The sequence below is a fragment of the Hordeum vulgare genome, chromosome 4H (genome assembly GCF_904849725.1).
Source record: "Hordeum vulgare subsp. vulgare chromosome 4H, MorexV3_pseudomolecules_assembly, whole genome shotgun sequence".
Taxonomy (NCBI): domain Eukaryota; kingdom Viridiplantae; phylum Streptophyta; class Magnoliopsida; order Poales; family Poaceae; genus Hordeum; species Hordeum vulgare.
Genome location: NC_058521.1, coordinates 563,627,883 through 563,642,835, shown reverse-complemented (window position 1 = coordinate 563,642,835; position 14,953 = coordinate 563,627,883). Strand labels below are relative to the sequence as shown.

General features: G+C 46.4%; 1 protein-coding gene across 1 annotated transcript; it reads left to right on the top strand.

Moving 5' to 3' along the window:
• The first annotated feature begins 6,361 nt into the window (after positions 1 to 6,361).
• On the top strand, positions 6,362 to 11,349 carry LOC123449547 (pentatricopeptide repeat-containing protein At5g15280, mitochondrial). Its single transcript, XM_045126802.1, has 3 exons — positions 6,362 to 6,716; positions 6,805 to 10,855; positions 10,957 to 11,349. The coding sequence occupies exons 1-2, from the start codon at positions 6,661 to 6,663 to the stop codon at positions 10,562 to 10,564; spliced, it is 3,816 nt and encodes a 1,271-aa protein (XP_044982737.1). The 5' UTR covers positions 6,362 to 6,660; the 3' UTR covers positions 10,565 to 10,855; positions 10,957 to 11,349.
• Positions 11,350 to 14,953: the final 3,604 nt, after the last annotated feature.

Here is a 14,953-nt window from a genome sequence, read left to right as displayed (position 1 = left end):
AAAAATGAGATTTGCTAGACTCTGTTTAGTCACACTCCCTTTGGAGAAGACAGATCTGGCCACTACCATGCATTTTCAAGTTTACACAGCTAAACTTGTGCAATGGAGCTCAAATTTGGTGGAAGCCTCTACTTTAACCCCAAGACCTAACCTGTTAAGTGGCAGTTCCAGTGGTAGAGTGGAAGCACCCCAAACCACTGTCGAACACCTTCTGACAGCAAGGTAAAAACCCACCTAGCCACTATTTTACCCCATGTCAGAGCCTCAAACTTGTTGTATTAGTGCCACAGACCAACCTAAACACCCAGTCAACTGGCCCCTCCCCAGTTCAAAGCACAAGTGATAAAAACTCCAATTTGTGCCACAGATCTGGACTGGCAGCACTACTAAACCATGTTCCCGTTGACCAGCCAGTGCTCTCACTAGCACACAACGGCTAGATACACTCCGAGCAACACCCAGGAGATGAGGGACACGTCTGAAGTGCCCCAGAGCGCGCCAGCATGCCGTGGCATGCGAAAACTGCACTCTGGACGCGCTACAGAGAACAACCGAGAAGGGGACGACGCTCCCGGCCGGTTCCAACCTCGCCCGAAGTGTCCAAGACCTCCCCCGACAACCTCTCAGTGTAAAGCAGCCACCAGGGACCCTCCTCCCCCGCACGCACCCGACTCGGCCGAGCATGCACGGACGCTGCAGCTCGACCCCACGCTCTCTCTCTCTCTCTGCGGACGATGCTTCAGAGCGTCCTAAACCACGTCCGGAGACCGTGGTTTCGCAGCCAGCCCCTCACTGTGCACGCACGCGCGCCACGGTGAGTCACCGGCGCACCGAGTTCGCCTCACTGTCGCTAGCCTATAAATAGGCCTCCCGGCACCTCAGCACCCCTCCAATAGCCTCTGCACGACCACTAGCTCCCCCCTAGCCACCCAATCGAGCTCACAGAGCCCCGGTACTCGAGATCGACCGAGGCCCCTCCGCCTCGGAGCTCCAGTCGATCTCCGGTTACACACCGGCTCCTGCGACCCTCGACCCACCAGAACACTCCCCTCGACACCAGGAACCTTTCCCCCAACAGCCCCGAGCTTTTCCGTGCCCCTAGATACTAGTTCAACCACCTCCTGAAACTCCTCCGCCACAGCCACCTCGTCGCCCGCGACTCCTAGCCTCTCCGGCGTTGTTCCGACAACCTACAGGTAGGCGGAGGCATGTTGAATCCATTCCTGCCCTTAGCTAGGCCCATGGACGACGGTAGCCTCGCCGACGTTCGTCTCCTCCTCTCTGGCTGGAGGTAGGGGAAGAACCCGATAGGTGGGCTCCACCTGTCGGCGTCCTGGAGCTGCCCTGCGCGCAGCCACTGCCGCTGACTCCAGGGGCCCGCACGTCAGGTTCAAACCTGGCGCGCGCGCGCCTGGCAGCCTGCTGGCTGGCTGGGCCGGCCTGATTCCCAGGCCAGGCTTTGGCCTTTTCTTTTATTTTTAAAAACCTGAGACTAAATGATTTTTGGAAAAATAACTATCCAGTGGAAAAATATGATTCTTCCACTGATATTTTTCTAAAAATGAGTAGTATTTGATTCTGCCATTGTTGATATTTTTCAAAAACAGAATCTGTTTTATAACAATATAAAGGCATTAAAAACAATAATTTGCTTCTGTTTTGTAATTACTAAAAATGCTTTGCTAGTAAAAACAAAGAGTAGATATTTTCAAAGTAACAACCTGATTTTTACCAAGACTTGCAACATTTTTAAAAGTGGTTTGTGATCTGTTTTTGTGTGAGCTATTTCTTATTTATTCTATTCTCGACGATAGAATTACCGAGTGACGAAGGATTCGGAGCGGAAGACCTCGAAGACCCAGGATACTTAGCTGACAAAGGCAAGCAACCCTTTGACCATGACTTGAGCACATACATTGATGCATGTTAGAATAGCAAGTACTTTTCCGTTGCATGTGAGCACAGTGTCGGTTCATCATTGGTGTGATGGTACCGAAGGCTTCTTCGAAGCACTTGCATGATAGTGATGTTATGCATATGGCTCCTCAGAGCACAAACATGATGAGCTTGACCCTACCATCTATGAGGATCATGCTACTGTCATGTTGACTAGTAGAGTAAGATCATTGCATTGAGCTTGACCCTACCCCTTGAGGGTCACGCTAATACCATGTTGACAAGTAAAGATAGAGCATATTATCATGAGCATGATGATGAGTTAAATCAAAGAGTTTATGAAAACCCCGTCGGGTGCCACTAATGCCCGAGGGTGATGAAGAGTTGGTGATCACTTTTGGTGAAGTGATGCACCGGTATTTTTGTGTGTGTATGGTTTCGGAAAGGGGATTAGATTTATGATGTGTCGACCGTCCCAACCTTACCAGTACGACCACGATACCCCTTTATGGGACGAGGCTTTGTTGATTACTCTGGTCGGTGCTAGCCAAGAGCCACATTACTAGTGGCGGGAGTGATTGTCGTTACTCTCGTGATGGGGTCGTGCCAGGTAGGACGACTATGCCATTATTATGAGTTCCAGGCACACAGTTGGTCCCTGCATGGTTGATACTGTCCAGAGTCGGTGCTCGTAAGACGTACAACATGTGGGCTGGGTACCAATCGAGTGGACCTCTTTGTCTAGTATCGCCAGGGGAAAGATGATGATCGGGTACTTACCTCGGGTATATGTGATATACCGCGAGTCGTGGATGACACGCAAGTTTCCCGTTTCTCGTGGGTCCAGCGTACTACCTGTGCAGAGTGTAAACTATTTGAATAGCCGTGTCCACGGTCAAGGACAGTTGGGTAATCCTGCTTAAACTACGTCCTGATATTTCCGCATAAACCAAGTGTGTGTGTGTGTGTGGTGTTGAAAAGGTGTTGTCATAAAGATGATGATATGACCAAGTTCGGTGACTTGGCATATAGGGTAAACCCGGATGGTTTAGCCCTCAGCTGATACATTGAGGTTATGACAAGTCCGATGACTTGGCATATAGGGTGAACCCAGATGGTTCAACCCTTAGCAGATATGTTGATATCTGTAGCATGTTCTTCAAGAGTAATTCTTTAGTTGATGCATATTCATGATCATTCCACCCAGATGAGTTATACAAGAAATGCATGATATTGTTGTCCATCATTTTTATTGTTCATATCATGGGCAGTTTGCGAGTACATTCAAAAGTACTCATTGGCTTGCCACTGGTTATATTATTGACCAGACAAGGAAGGACCGGAGTTTGGCGACGAGTACGTCTTCGGAGACGGACCTGCGATCTAGGACGCTTCCAAGTCAGAATGCGTGTCGGTGTAGGCTTGATGGCATGGGCACCCGCTTAGCCCTTATGAGTTTCCGCTACCTGTTGTACCCGCTTTATTTGGCCTTAGGCCCTGTTTGTGAACCTGACCCTTCGGTCATGTGATGTAATATTCGGTATTTGGATGTAAGACTCTATTATTCAGTATCTATGTTCAGTTAGCATTGATCCTTGGGATCACTGGGCACGGCGATCTCGACTCACCAGTCGGGGTCCCCACAAATGATCATGTGTATATAGGCATCACGTCCATAAGAAAATAGTGCGACTTCTACCTGTACCTACTATTATTACTCCACCCATCGACCCCTATCCATCATGCATCTAGAGTATTAAGTAAAACAGAGTAATGCTTGGATAACAATGACATGATGTAGACAAATAAACTCAACCAATATGAATGGACCCCATCGTTTTATCCTTGGTGGCAGCAACACAAAGACACAATTTGTCCCCTTCTGTCACTGCGATATAGAAACTCGCCAGGTTGAACCCACTACAATGCACCCCTCTCACTGAAGAAATATCAAACTACTTGGCCAAATGAATTCAATAGATCGGAGAGAATTATGAAGCTATGATGATCATGCAGATAAGAACCATCAAAGTCAGAGAAGACTCAAATATTTTTCATGAATAATCTGAACATAAATCCACAATTCATGGGACCCCGACAAACACATCATACAAAAGAATTACATCAGATAGATCAAAGGAAAGATGCGATGATCATTGTATTGAAGATCAAGAGAGAGATAGGCATCTAGATAATAAGTATGGACCTGTAGGTTTATGGTGAACTACTCACACATCATCATGAGGGCACCGAGGTTGATTAAGAGGCCCTCCATGATCGACCCCCCCTTCTGACAGGGTGCCGGAACGGAGCTCCAGATGGGATCGCCATGGAATAGAGACTCGCGGAGACGTAAAAAGTGTTTGGCGTATATCTTTAGGGTTTCTGGATTATTTGTGAATTTATAGGCCAGAGAACGAAGCTAGAGGGGCCACAGGGGAGCACCAAGGCATCAGGGCGCGACACACCCCCTCGGCCGCACTCTGTTGCCTTGTGGGCCCCAATGTGGCTTCAGGTCTCCTCCCAAGATTTCCAGGTCTTCTTTTGGTCCAGAAAAAACCATAAAAAAGTTTATGGCAATTGGACTTCATTTGGAACCGAAAACTTGAAAAATCAAAAAACACGTAGAAAATAACAATTAACACTGGGCACTGAGTTAATAGTTTAGTGCTAAAAATAATATAAATTGATGAATTATGATCCCAAAAAATATCCTAGGATAATAATATAACAACATGGAATAATCAAAAATTATAGATACAATAAAGACGTATCAACGATCACCTTGTGAGGTGCAATGAACATGTCCTTTGCGCCGAACCGGCTAACCGGGGCGTGCACCTGCAGTGTCCTGGTGGTCCACGTGGCAGTATGGGACGAACAGAAGGTGATGTCATAGTCTGAAAGGGTAGTCTTGCAGGTGAGCTGATCGAGGAGAAATCCCTCCTCATTGTTGCACGACACGATGCCGACATACCATGAGTTCCCCATGCTTGGAGGAATGGGCGGGATAGGTGTGAGCGACGGCCTGCTATGACCAGCCTTGTAGACAAAGTACTCGGCGTGATCACGGTCTTGACGTTGCTGTGGAAGCTGGCGGCGAAGGCAAAGCCTAGGAGGACAAGGTCCTTGTCGGAGGATAGAACCTGGGGCTCAACGACGTAGTCCTCGCCCTTGAACCCGGGGTAGTTCACGCAGAAGTGGGAGACGACGGACGGATCCGCGAGGCAGAAGGTGACCTTCACGGTTCGGCCGGTGATCGACTATGCTTCGACGATGGTGTCGTTCTCGTTGTCCACGAAGCAGACCTTGCTGTCGAGGAGAACCAAGCTAGGGTAGCGGGGCGCCTCATTAACGGCGTGGGGCTGGAAAGAGTAGGCGGGGAAGAATCCCTTCGTCTTCGTGTCCATGGTAGGAGAGCAACTAGTTAGCGAGCGCTCCCTCACGAGCCTCCCAGCGATCTCTCCCGCGCGCCGCCACTTGGCCGTTTCCAACCGCCGCCACATGTCACGCTTTGAGCGTTTCCTTCGGATTTTTTTCACACGCGTTTTCGTCTTTTTTGAGTGGTTTTTTCCAAAAAAGTTGTTGTTATGGTTTTTTGTCGGTCTTTCGTAACTTTTGGACGGTCGCGAAAAAACGTGTATTTTACGCAAAAAAACATGTTTTCTGTTTTTTACGAGAGGCACGGTTTTGCTTCCACGAGAGGCACGGCCGTGCCTCTCGGAAACGAAAAAAACGCGTTTTCTGTTTTTTTTGCGAGAGGCACGGTTTTGCCTTCGCGAGAGGCACGCCCATGCCTCTTTTTTTTGCAAGAGGCACGGTTTTGCTTCCGCGAAAGACACGGTTTTGCCTTCGCGTGTGCCTGTGCTGAAAAGGGAAAAACGTGTTTTCTGTTTTTTTGCGAGAGTCACGGTTTTGCTTCCGCGAAAGACACGGTTTTGCCTTCGTGAGAGACACGACCCGTGCCTCTCGGAAAGGGGGAAACACGTTTTCTGTTTTTTCTTCTATCTCATGAGACACGGTTTTTCGTCCCGGTTTTTTTTGTGAAAAAAAGTTCGTTAAAATCTATCAACATGTGATCTAGTTTTGAAGATCTTGACGCGTGAAAGTCAATTGTGAAAACGGTTCGAGATTTGAATACACGGTTTAAGAGATAAAACATTTTAAAAATACGGATCTACGAAAAAAGGAAAAACTTCCAGGTTGCGACAAATGACAGGCATGCAATGCGCCACTTATCGCAACCTGTAAAGATGAAAATAATTATTGAAAGATGTATTCGCTAACTAGTGGTTTCATCATGATGGGCGACGCTCGTCGGAAGATTCCGAAGCGATTTGTAATATGTTGTGGATAGGATGGTGGCGCGCCTCCGGGTTGGTTTTGAATTGGGCTTCGTTGGCGTTGTTGTTGGGCCTTGTTATCCGGGAGCAGCCCGACCACCTCCTGCGCCAGGCCCAGCGGCTCCACTGCCCAACTCCCCGGCCATCTTCGGCGGGTGGGATCACCGCGCGCCTCCGCCGTCTCCCCCTCCCCCAGCGCTCTTCTTCCGGCGCCCCCCCTCTTCCGCCACTCCTTGCGCGTGGCGACCTCGCGGCGCCGTCTTCACCAGCACGCCCAATCGTACAGCCGCCGCTGCCGCGGTCCGTCTCCGGAGAATACGGGAAGAGGAGGAAGGCGGCGCGCTGATGAGGCCGCCCACCAGCCTCGGCGGGTGAGCGATGCGGCGGCCCCAACCGCGCGCGAGGTACAGGGTGGAGTCACATGTGGAAGGCGTGGCAGTTGCGCCGAGCAATCCATCTAAGGCGTCGTCGACCAAGGTGCGTGAGAGACAGAGCTTCTTGGCTCGAGAACGGCACTGCTGTTCCTGCTTGACACTAATTTTATTTTATTTTCAACCACTCCCAGCTCGAATTTAAGGAGAGAGCCCAAGATTGGACACCGATGTTATGCCAATAATGTTCCGGAGCTGAACTCCAACAAAGGGGTCACATTGGGGAAGGGAGAAGGCACCTCTCTCTGCAATTCAGCCGTTGCCGGAGCTTCAGAGGAAGCCGGATTTTGTGCCGAGCTCGGAATTGGGGATAAGTGCGAGGCAGATGTCCGTTTGGCACCAAAACTGGGCCCTGGCATTGGGAAATTGGTTATGTCCAAGTGCTCTTTTATTTTTGACAGTGGAAGGGACACCTTTGAAGGGAATTGCAGCTTGCGGGATGTACTTAAGCTTGGTCTCTGGCTCTCACCGGAGACCCTCCGCAGGTTCTGGCGTGCTTCGTGGTTGAAGCCTGAGGATTTTCTTGACATTTTGATCGGTTTCGGACAAGGTGCAGCAGAAGTTAGGAACGCAAGATTTCTGTGGAATTTGTACAGGCGGGCTTCGTGGCAGAGCAAGGACTTCCAGCATCTTCCAAGGTCTAATGACATCATGGTGTCAATACTTGCAGATGCTCATATGCTCAGCCAAGCTGAATCATTGCTTCTCTTGCTGGATGACAACAGGGCTCTGACCGATGCGAGTAGACTATTCAGTCAGATTACCCAGATGTATTCAGAAGCTGGCCACCTTGACAAATCAGTGGCACTTTTTGATCGTGCAAGGTCCAAGTGTTTGATTCCTTCAGCCTCATGCTATCAAGTACTTCTAAATCGTCTGGTCGGAAAGAGAAAAGATGAGTTAGTATTAAGAGTATATGTGGACATGCTTGAAGTTGGATTAGGCTCTTGCACAGAAGGATATATTCTTGATTTTGTCGTCAATGCTTTAGTCAAGGGAGACAAATTCTTACAGGCTATTCGTATAATTCGGCAGCTAAAGAGCTTGAACATTGAAATAAGCAAGGGATCATTGTCAACTGTAGCAAAAGAATTTTGCAAGAAGAAGGACATTGGTGATATGATGAATTTCTTGGAAGAGTGGAGGTATTTACCTGAGCTGCGTCTTTGCAATCGAATGCTTGCGTCTTTGTGCACAAATCTTGGTACTGACGAGGCATGGTTTGTCTTGCAAAGATTAGAGTCCTTAGGATTTGCCCCAGATGCTACAACCTTTGGCATTTTCATATGCCATAGCTGTAGAGAAATGAAACTCAAAGCTGCATTCCTCTATTTATCTGAGTGCTTTTCTAGACATATTGAACCTAAAGTTTGTGCTTATAATGCTATTATAGGTGGTGTTTTCACAGAGGGATTGTACAGACATGCAAAATATATCCTTGAAGACATGATTGAAAGAAAAATAATGCCAGAACTTTTAACATACAGGATACTTCTGGCAGGATATTGCAAGTATAGGCAGTTTGATGATATAGAACATATCTTGAGAACTATGGAGACTAATGGTGTAAATGATCTTCCATCTGGAAATTGTGTGCTCTCTAAGGCCTTATCCTTCCTGGGGCTAGACCACTTAGGAGTGAAGGTGAAGAGAGATAACGCCAATGGCTTCCCAAAAGCTGAGTTTTTTGATTCAGTAGGCAATGGCCTGTATTTGGACACTGACTCTAAAAGGTTTGAGATTTCGTTGGTACAGATTCTTGATAATGCTCTTTACCTAGATATTAACGCGAAGATAGTCAGTGCGTGTCAGCAAGGCAATGTTGCAAGTGCTCTTCTGCTGAAAGATGAAGCTTTTCAATGGGGACATTATATTTCAGCAGCTAGCTGTTCAGAACTAATCAAGTCCTTGTGCGCAAGCCCTGCGCGTGTCATAGATGTTATTGACCTTATGGAGGAAATGCCATATACATTCGATAAATTGGATGCTCAAACTCTAAATTTAGTCGTCCGAGTGCTGAGTAAGAATGAGCTGTCAGCTCGTGCAAGATTAGTTTTGAACAGGTTGTACAGAAGAGGCTTGCCAGTTAATCAAGATACATATACTTATTTGCTTATAGGCTTCTGTACAGAAAGGAACATCGCAGGGTTTTGGGAGTGTTGGAATGTTGCAACAAAGTTTAGTTGGTCTCCTGACAAGAAGGACGTGGTGCCCCTCATCAGTCACTTGTGCAAATGGGGAGTAATGGAGGAAGCCTTGCAGCTTATAAGCGTGCTCCTCAACTGCTATCCGAATTTGTTTTTAAGTGCATATGGTGCACTTCTCAAAGAGTTATGCAGGACAGGTTACACTAATGTTGGATGTGCGATGCTGGAGGTGCTCCTAGAAAAGGGTGTGGATGTGGGCCGTTCACTGATTATTAATGTGGCAGAGGGCTTCCTAAAGGAGCAGAAGACTGTCGAATCGATTGGACTGTATGACATCTGCCTTAACAAAAACATTGTATCAGAAGTGTTTACCCACCAATTTGCATTCTCTTCACTAGCATGGTTTGATGCAGAACGATGCAAGGACTTGGTACAGTCTATGCTGAAAACAGAATGCTCTGATGTCCCAGCTTGCAGCTGCATTGTGAACGAATTACTGCATACAGGAAAAGTAAGCCAGGCAATTTCAGTTGCTCAAGCATCCACTTTAGGGAAGAGATTAAGTGGAAAATTGCTGAATTCCATCCTTCAGTCGTATTATTGTCTAAAAAATCGGAGAAAAGTAGATGCAGTTCTTTGTATCGTGCTAAAGATACATGCTAGCATTTCTATTTCTAGCTACCGCTTTCTTGTCCGCACAATGTGTGAGCAGAGTCAGTTTTCTAGTGCATTATGCCTTAAGGAGCTGATCCAAGACCGTGACAAGTCAACAGATCTGATTTTATACAACATTCTGTTATTCTGTCTTTTCAAGAGAAGAAGAATTTTGCAGGTTCATGATTTGTTGAAGGATATGGAAGGTAACGGTATTTCTCCAGACAAAACAACATATGATTTCCTTGTTTATGGGTTTCACAAGTCTGGAGATACCGATCGTTCAGTTACTATGCTTGATGCTTGCATTGCTCAGGGATTAACACCAAGCAACCGTAGTCTCAGAATAGTATTGAGTCACTATTGCATGTCAGGGAACCTCGAGAAAGCACTGCAATTATTTCATCTGATTGAGGGCAGTGGATGGAAGCATGGTTTAGTCATTGAGTTGACTCTCATTTCAGCTCTCCTTTCATTTGGAAGATATTCTGAAGCAAAATCATGTCTGAACAACCTGAGCAGAAGTGCACTTATTGTATCTTACATCAGTTTCGATGTTCTAATCAAGGAATTCTGCAAACAGGGAGACGTGGATATGTCTGTTTATCTGATAAATACAATGTTAAAGACTGGTAGACTTCCAAGTGAAGATAGTTACAGCTCTGTCATATACAGGTTGTGTATATTGAAAGAATTTGATCGGGCGCTTGATTTTCTTGCTGAGATGCAGTTGGAAAACTTAAAACCAAGTGAGGTCTCCTGTGATGTGCTCATGCGTGGCCTTTGTGCTATGGGAAGAACCAGTGATGCGAAGAAGATTTTGGAAATGCTAAAGACCTTTGGTTCTGCACCATCGTTTGGCATGTATAGGACAGTTTTTGATAACTACCGTAGGTGTAACAACACACCGGAAGCCGCAGGACTTTTGCATGACATGCAGCAAGCAGGACACGTACCCAACTTTGAGATGCAGTGGTCTGTGATAAGCAATTTAAGCAGTACTGATAGGAAGACTGAAGGATATGAACAACCTATTTTATCGAAAATCATTTCATCCAGTCAATTCCCCATGAAGGATAATAGGAGGAAATGATTTTCCTTTTCATGCAAAGATGTAGCCAATGCTAATGGAAATGGGATTATGGATGGCTGCCGTCCTATGAAGAGCCACCCACAAGGCGGCTGTGTCACTGCTACTGTGTCCGCACACCGGCTACCGGGCTCGCACGCTAAAGCTAGAGATGCGGCCTTCTGCACCTGTGCAGAAGTGGAACAGTGGGCAATGCATGGACATTGAGCTCAGCGGCAAATCTCGTTATGTTCATGATTGTTGACCACAGATTGCAGTCCTACATGCATCCCGGCTAATTGGCAACACAAAAAGGTAAATACCTTGTTATGTTTCTGTACAACATATTCTTGTCCTATCAATTCACGGAGTAGGTTTTAAGAGAATATGCATGCTTGTGTTCTTTTACCTTGCAGTGTAGGGTCTTGCGAGCTCCGCAGCCAGAGAAACAAGAAATGCATAAGATGACCTTACTTCCGACCATCGAGGCTGCTCCTCAAAATCTTGTTGTGGTTTGATATCTCTCATGTTTCTTCTCGCACGATTTTTCTTTATGAGGGTGGATAGCCAACACCACAGCAGTAATATCTCATAGCCCTTTTCTTGTGTTCCTGAGCACACGCTGTTAATAGATGTCTTATTTCATGTTGTGTTAGTATTGTTTTGGTCTGATCACATTGTGGTTCCACGCCAGCACCTTGAAGGAACCATCAGGATTCAGGACCATTGTTGTAAGCGCCGAATCCCAAACTTGGTAGGCAGATGTTTGAACGTTGCCGCACATGTTCATGCGCTGCCGCTTGCTCGCACATGCCTGCACCTGTGTGTCGATGGTGTCTTCGGGTTGTCCACTGCCCGTTACCCCACACATGTCCTGTCCCGGTCCTTCGACCGTCCAACGATGTTTGTCTTTGTTTGATCTATCTCTATGTTAACTTGTGATTCAAACACACGATCAACCCAACGTGTGTAATGTCCTATTTTGAGTTTCATCCAATGTTTCCTGATACTTTTCCCATAAGGGGCGGTAGGAGGGAAAATCGCCCCTCGATCTCAACCCTAGCCGCCGGCTTCATTCCCACCTTCCTCCAGCCCCCTTCCCCGCCGCCGTCGGCAAGCCATGGTGGTGCCGGCAGCGACGGGCTTCCTCTCCCCTCTGCTCGGATCTTGGGGCTGGCGCGGGATAGCCTTGATGTGCGGATGCGTTGTGCTCGCGTGGGGCTGGTGGTGTGGCAGCTGGCGCGTGCGGCGGCGGAGGCATGGGCGCTAGCTTGCGGTGCGGTGGCTGCGCACAAGTGGGGCGTGCTCGGGGCTGGATGCAGCGGAGGCTGGATCTGGCCCGGTGGGCGGCGCTGGTCGCGGGTTCGGCGTGGGTTGCTGTTCGGCGGGCGGCGGCCTCGGCGGGCGGCGGTCTGGTGGCAGGGGCCGGCGGCAGGTGCGTTGGTGGTGCTGTCCTTGGTGGCAGGGCGGTCTGGTGACGTTCAGTGGCTGGTGACGCGACCCCGGCCCAGATCTAGGCCCTGCGGACCCCATCTGGGTCCTAGCGGGTCGGCCTTCGGCGTGGATTCGTCGTGGTCTGTGTAGTGAGGAGGAGGAGCAGCTTGGATGGGGGGTGTCGTGGGAACAAGTTTGACAATAGAAGTTAGGGGTACGTAAGGAGAGGGCAGAGTCCTAGCTACGACGATATTGTACGCACGAATGTATGAGTTCAAGCCCCTCTCGTGGAGGTAACAACCATACGTCTCAGTGTTCATGAGCATTTGTCATGTGGAATGTGTAGGTTACAAGGGGTGCGAACCCTTGTGCCAAAGGGGAGGGGTGGCTTAAATAGAGTGTGCCGCCCCTCATCCATCCCCGACAACCAAGGGTTCGATCATGGTAATAGAGGTAAACATTACTGGTAACATACGTAATAAATGCTACTTATGGCGACCGGTCGAATGCCCGCCCATTGGCCTTCCTGGAGTGGCTTCTGATCTTCTGCGGTAGACTGGCTTCTGGCTCTTTCGAGTGAAAGGCAACTGTCGAATGGAGGGAGAAGCCTCTGAATGGATGTAATGTCGAGTGACACATGCGCCATGGTGTTTCCTCTCGGAGTCTTGCTTGTAGTCTTTAAGTCCTTCAATATAGTGTCCTTAGGTAGGACATGTAGGCCAGACCTATGACCCTACTCTAGGTACATATCCCCATCAGGGGCGGTGGCGCTGATGGCGTGCCTGCTACAACGCGATGGCAGGAGCTTATGGGCGTGGAGGGCCTGACCGGGCCTGTGGGCCCATGGGCCTGGTATGCTCCAGCTATTGTGTCCGGTCAGCTACCGTCGTTGTTGGTGGAGGTTGAGCCCTCCCGTGTGTCGATGGTGTTGCTTCCCTAGTCCCGACTCCTTTTCGTCAGTGTGCAGGCCTCATTTCGCTATGACGTGGTGAGACGACGTGGGGGCTTCATGACCGCGTTGTCGCAGGATGGTGGTCGGTTTGGTGGCAGGCTCCGTGGGTGCCGCAGATTTCCTGGAGGGCGTCGGGGGTTACCTCTCTTCTCGCCTCATTGTGTACCGGGGGAAACCCTTGGCATTAGCGTCGTCATTGTCGTGATCCTTCCTAGAGGTGTTGATTGATACCGGCACTTCGGAGCCTTGGAGCTTGGTGGAAGACTTTGGTGGGCGCAGTGGTCGCGAAGTTTCTTCTTTTCTGTTGATCCGCCGTTGTCGGCATTTATTTCTTTTGTTTTTTCTCTTTCTTTTTCTTTTGGATGTGACTGTGCTGCTTCCGCCCCAACATCTATCGTTGGTTGTAGCAGTTGATTGCTTTGTATACAAAACGAAAAACCCTTTTTTAGGAGTTTCATCCAATGTTTTGTTTCACCATGATGATGAACTGATGGTGCACCATGATGCGATGTATCATAATAATTTTATTAGTCAGCTTAGCAATTGAACGAGTGTGTTGCTTTGCTCGTGCTTTAGACTTATTATTATTACTAGCAAAAGGCCCATGTGTTGCAACGGAAGAATGAAATACCACACGACACACGCTCTTAATTTATAAAAAATGTCTATAATTTGAGAATTTATAGTTACGATACAAATAAAGATGGTCTTATCCTGCAAAAATGCAGTTCAAAATTTCACAGGTCTTCTATTTTAACACGGCTTGCATGTAGATTTAATACGTATAAAGAATCAGTCAAGTGACCTTCAGTTTCATCTCTAATCTTGATTTTGTTGACGTGTTCATCCCCAACCTGGATGAGTACCGGTATGAAAGAAAGACGAATAATGACTTATTTATTAAGATTGCACCCTAGATAGTATTTTTATTAAACGTTTAACAGATAAAATAATATCATATTTAAATTCTACATATTTTTCTAATCAAATTCCATGTATAATATGTTAAATTTGGATTCTAATCAAATTCCATGTATAATATGTTAAATTTGGAGTTACGGTTTAAAAGATATGAGTATTTAAGAAAATATTTAATATATACTACGAGTTTAATGTCATAAACAGTAATGGCTTTTTTGTAAAATCACCTCGGTGGGTTTTCCGACGGAAGCGATAGCCTCTTTATTATTAGGTAAAGATTATATACAAGTCAGCTTAGTAATAGAGGGGGTGGGGAGGTGAAGAATAATCTCTCTTTTATATATATATATATATATATATATATATATAAACTTTATTCATCACCCAGGATGCAGAATAGGTTATTCTTCACCCGAGGTAATCTTACGAGCTTTTCATAAATAAATTACATTTAAAATAGAAGTAGTTATATTCATATTGATCCACTATGTAAAATTTGGCATAAAAAATAAAAATATAGGTTGTAAGACAAAAAATATGCATTTTATGTACATTTTACACTATGTTTTTACATTTTTAATTTTACGTAACAAAAATATTTTTTACGATGATTATTTTTCTTACGGTCTCTTTTTACGTATGAAATAAGAAAAAAAATTAAGTAACGTAAAATTACGATGCATTGATGTTAAAATAAAGGGGTAAAGAATAACTATTCCTCACCCAGGGTAATGAATAGCGCGACCCTCTCTCTTTCTCTCTCTCTCTCTCTCTCTATATATATATATATATATATATATATATATATATATATATATATATATATATACTAGTATATGTGTACACGTGCGATTGCACGTCTTAATTTAAGAGGGGTATTTTGATATGAAAGGGAAACAATGATATGTTTGGTAGATACAAAGCAAACAGAAATTATAGTGCTGTACAAATGCTGATATTAGTTAAATACTATTATCAAAGCAACAAGTAGTATCAATACCAAAAAACTGCAAGTTCATTTTCCTAAAACTATACATTACTTCACTTTATCCACATTCTCCTAGTAAACCATATCGCTTGGGCTCAATCAACCCATCATGCAATCA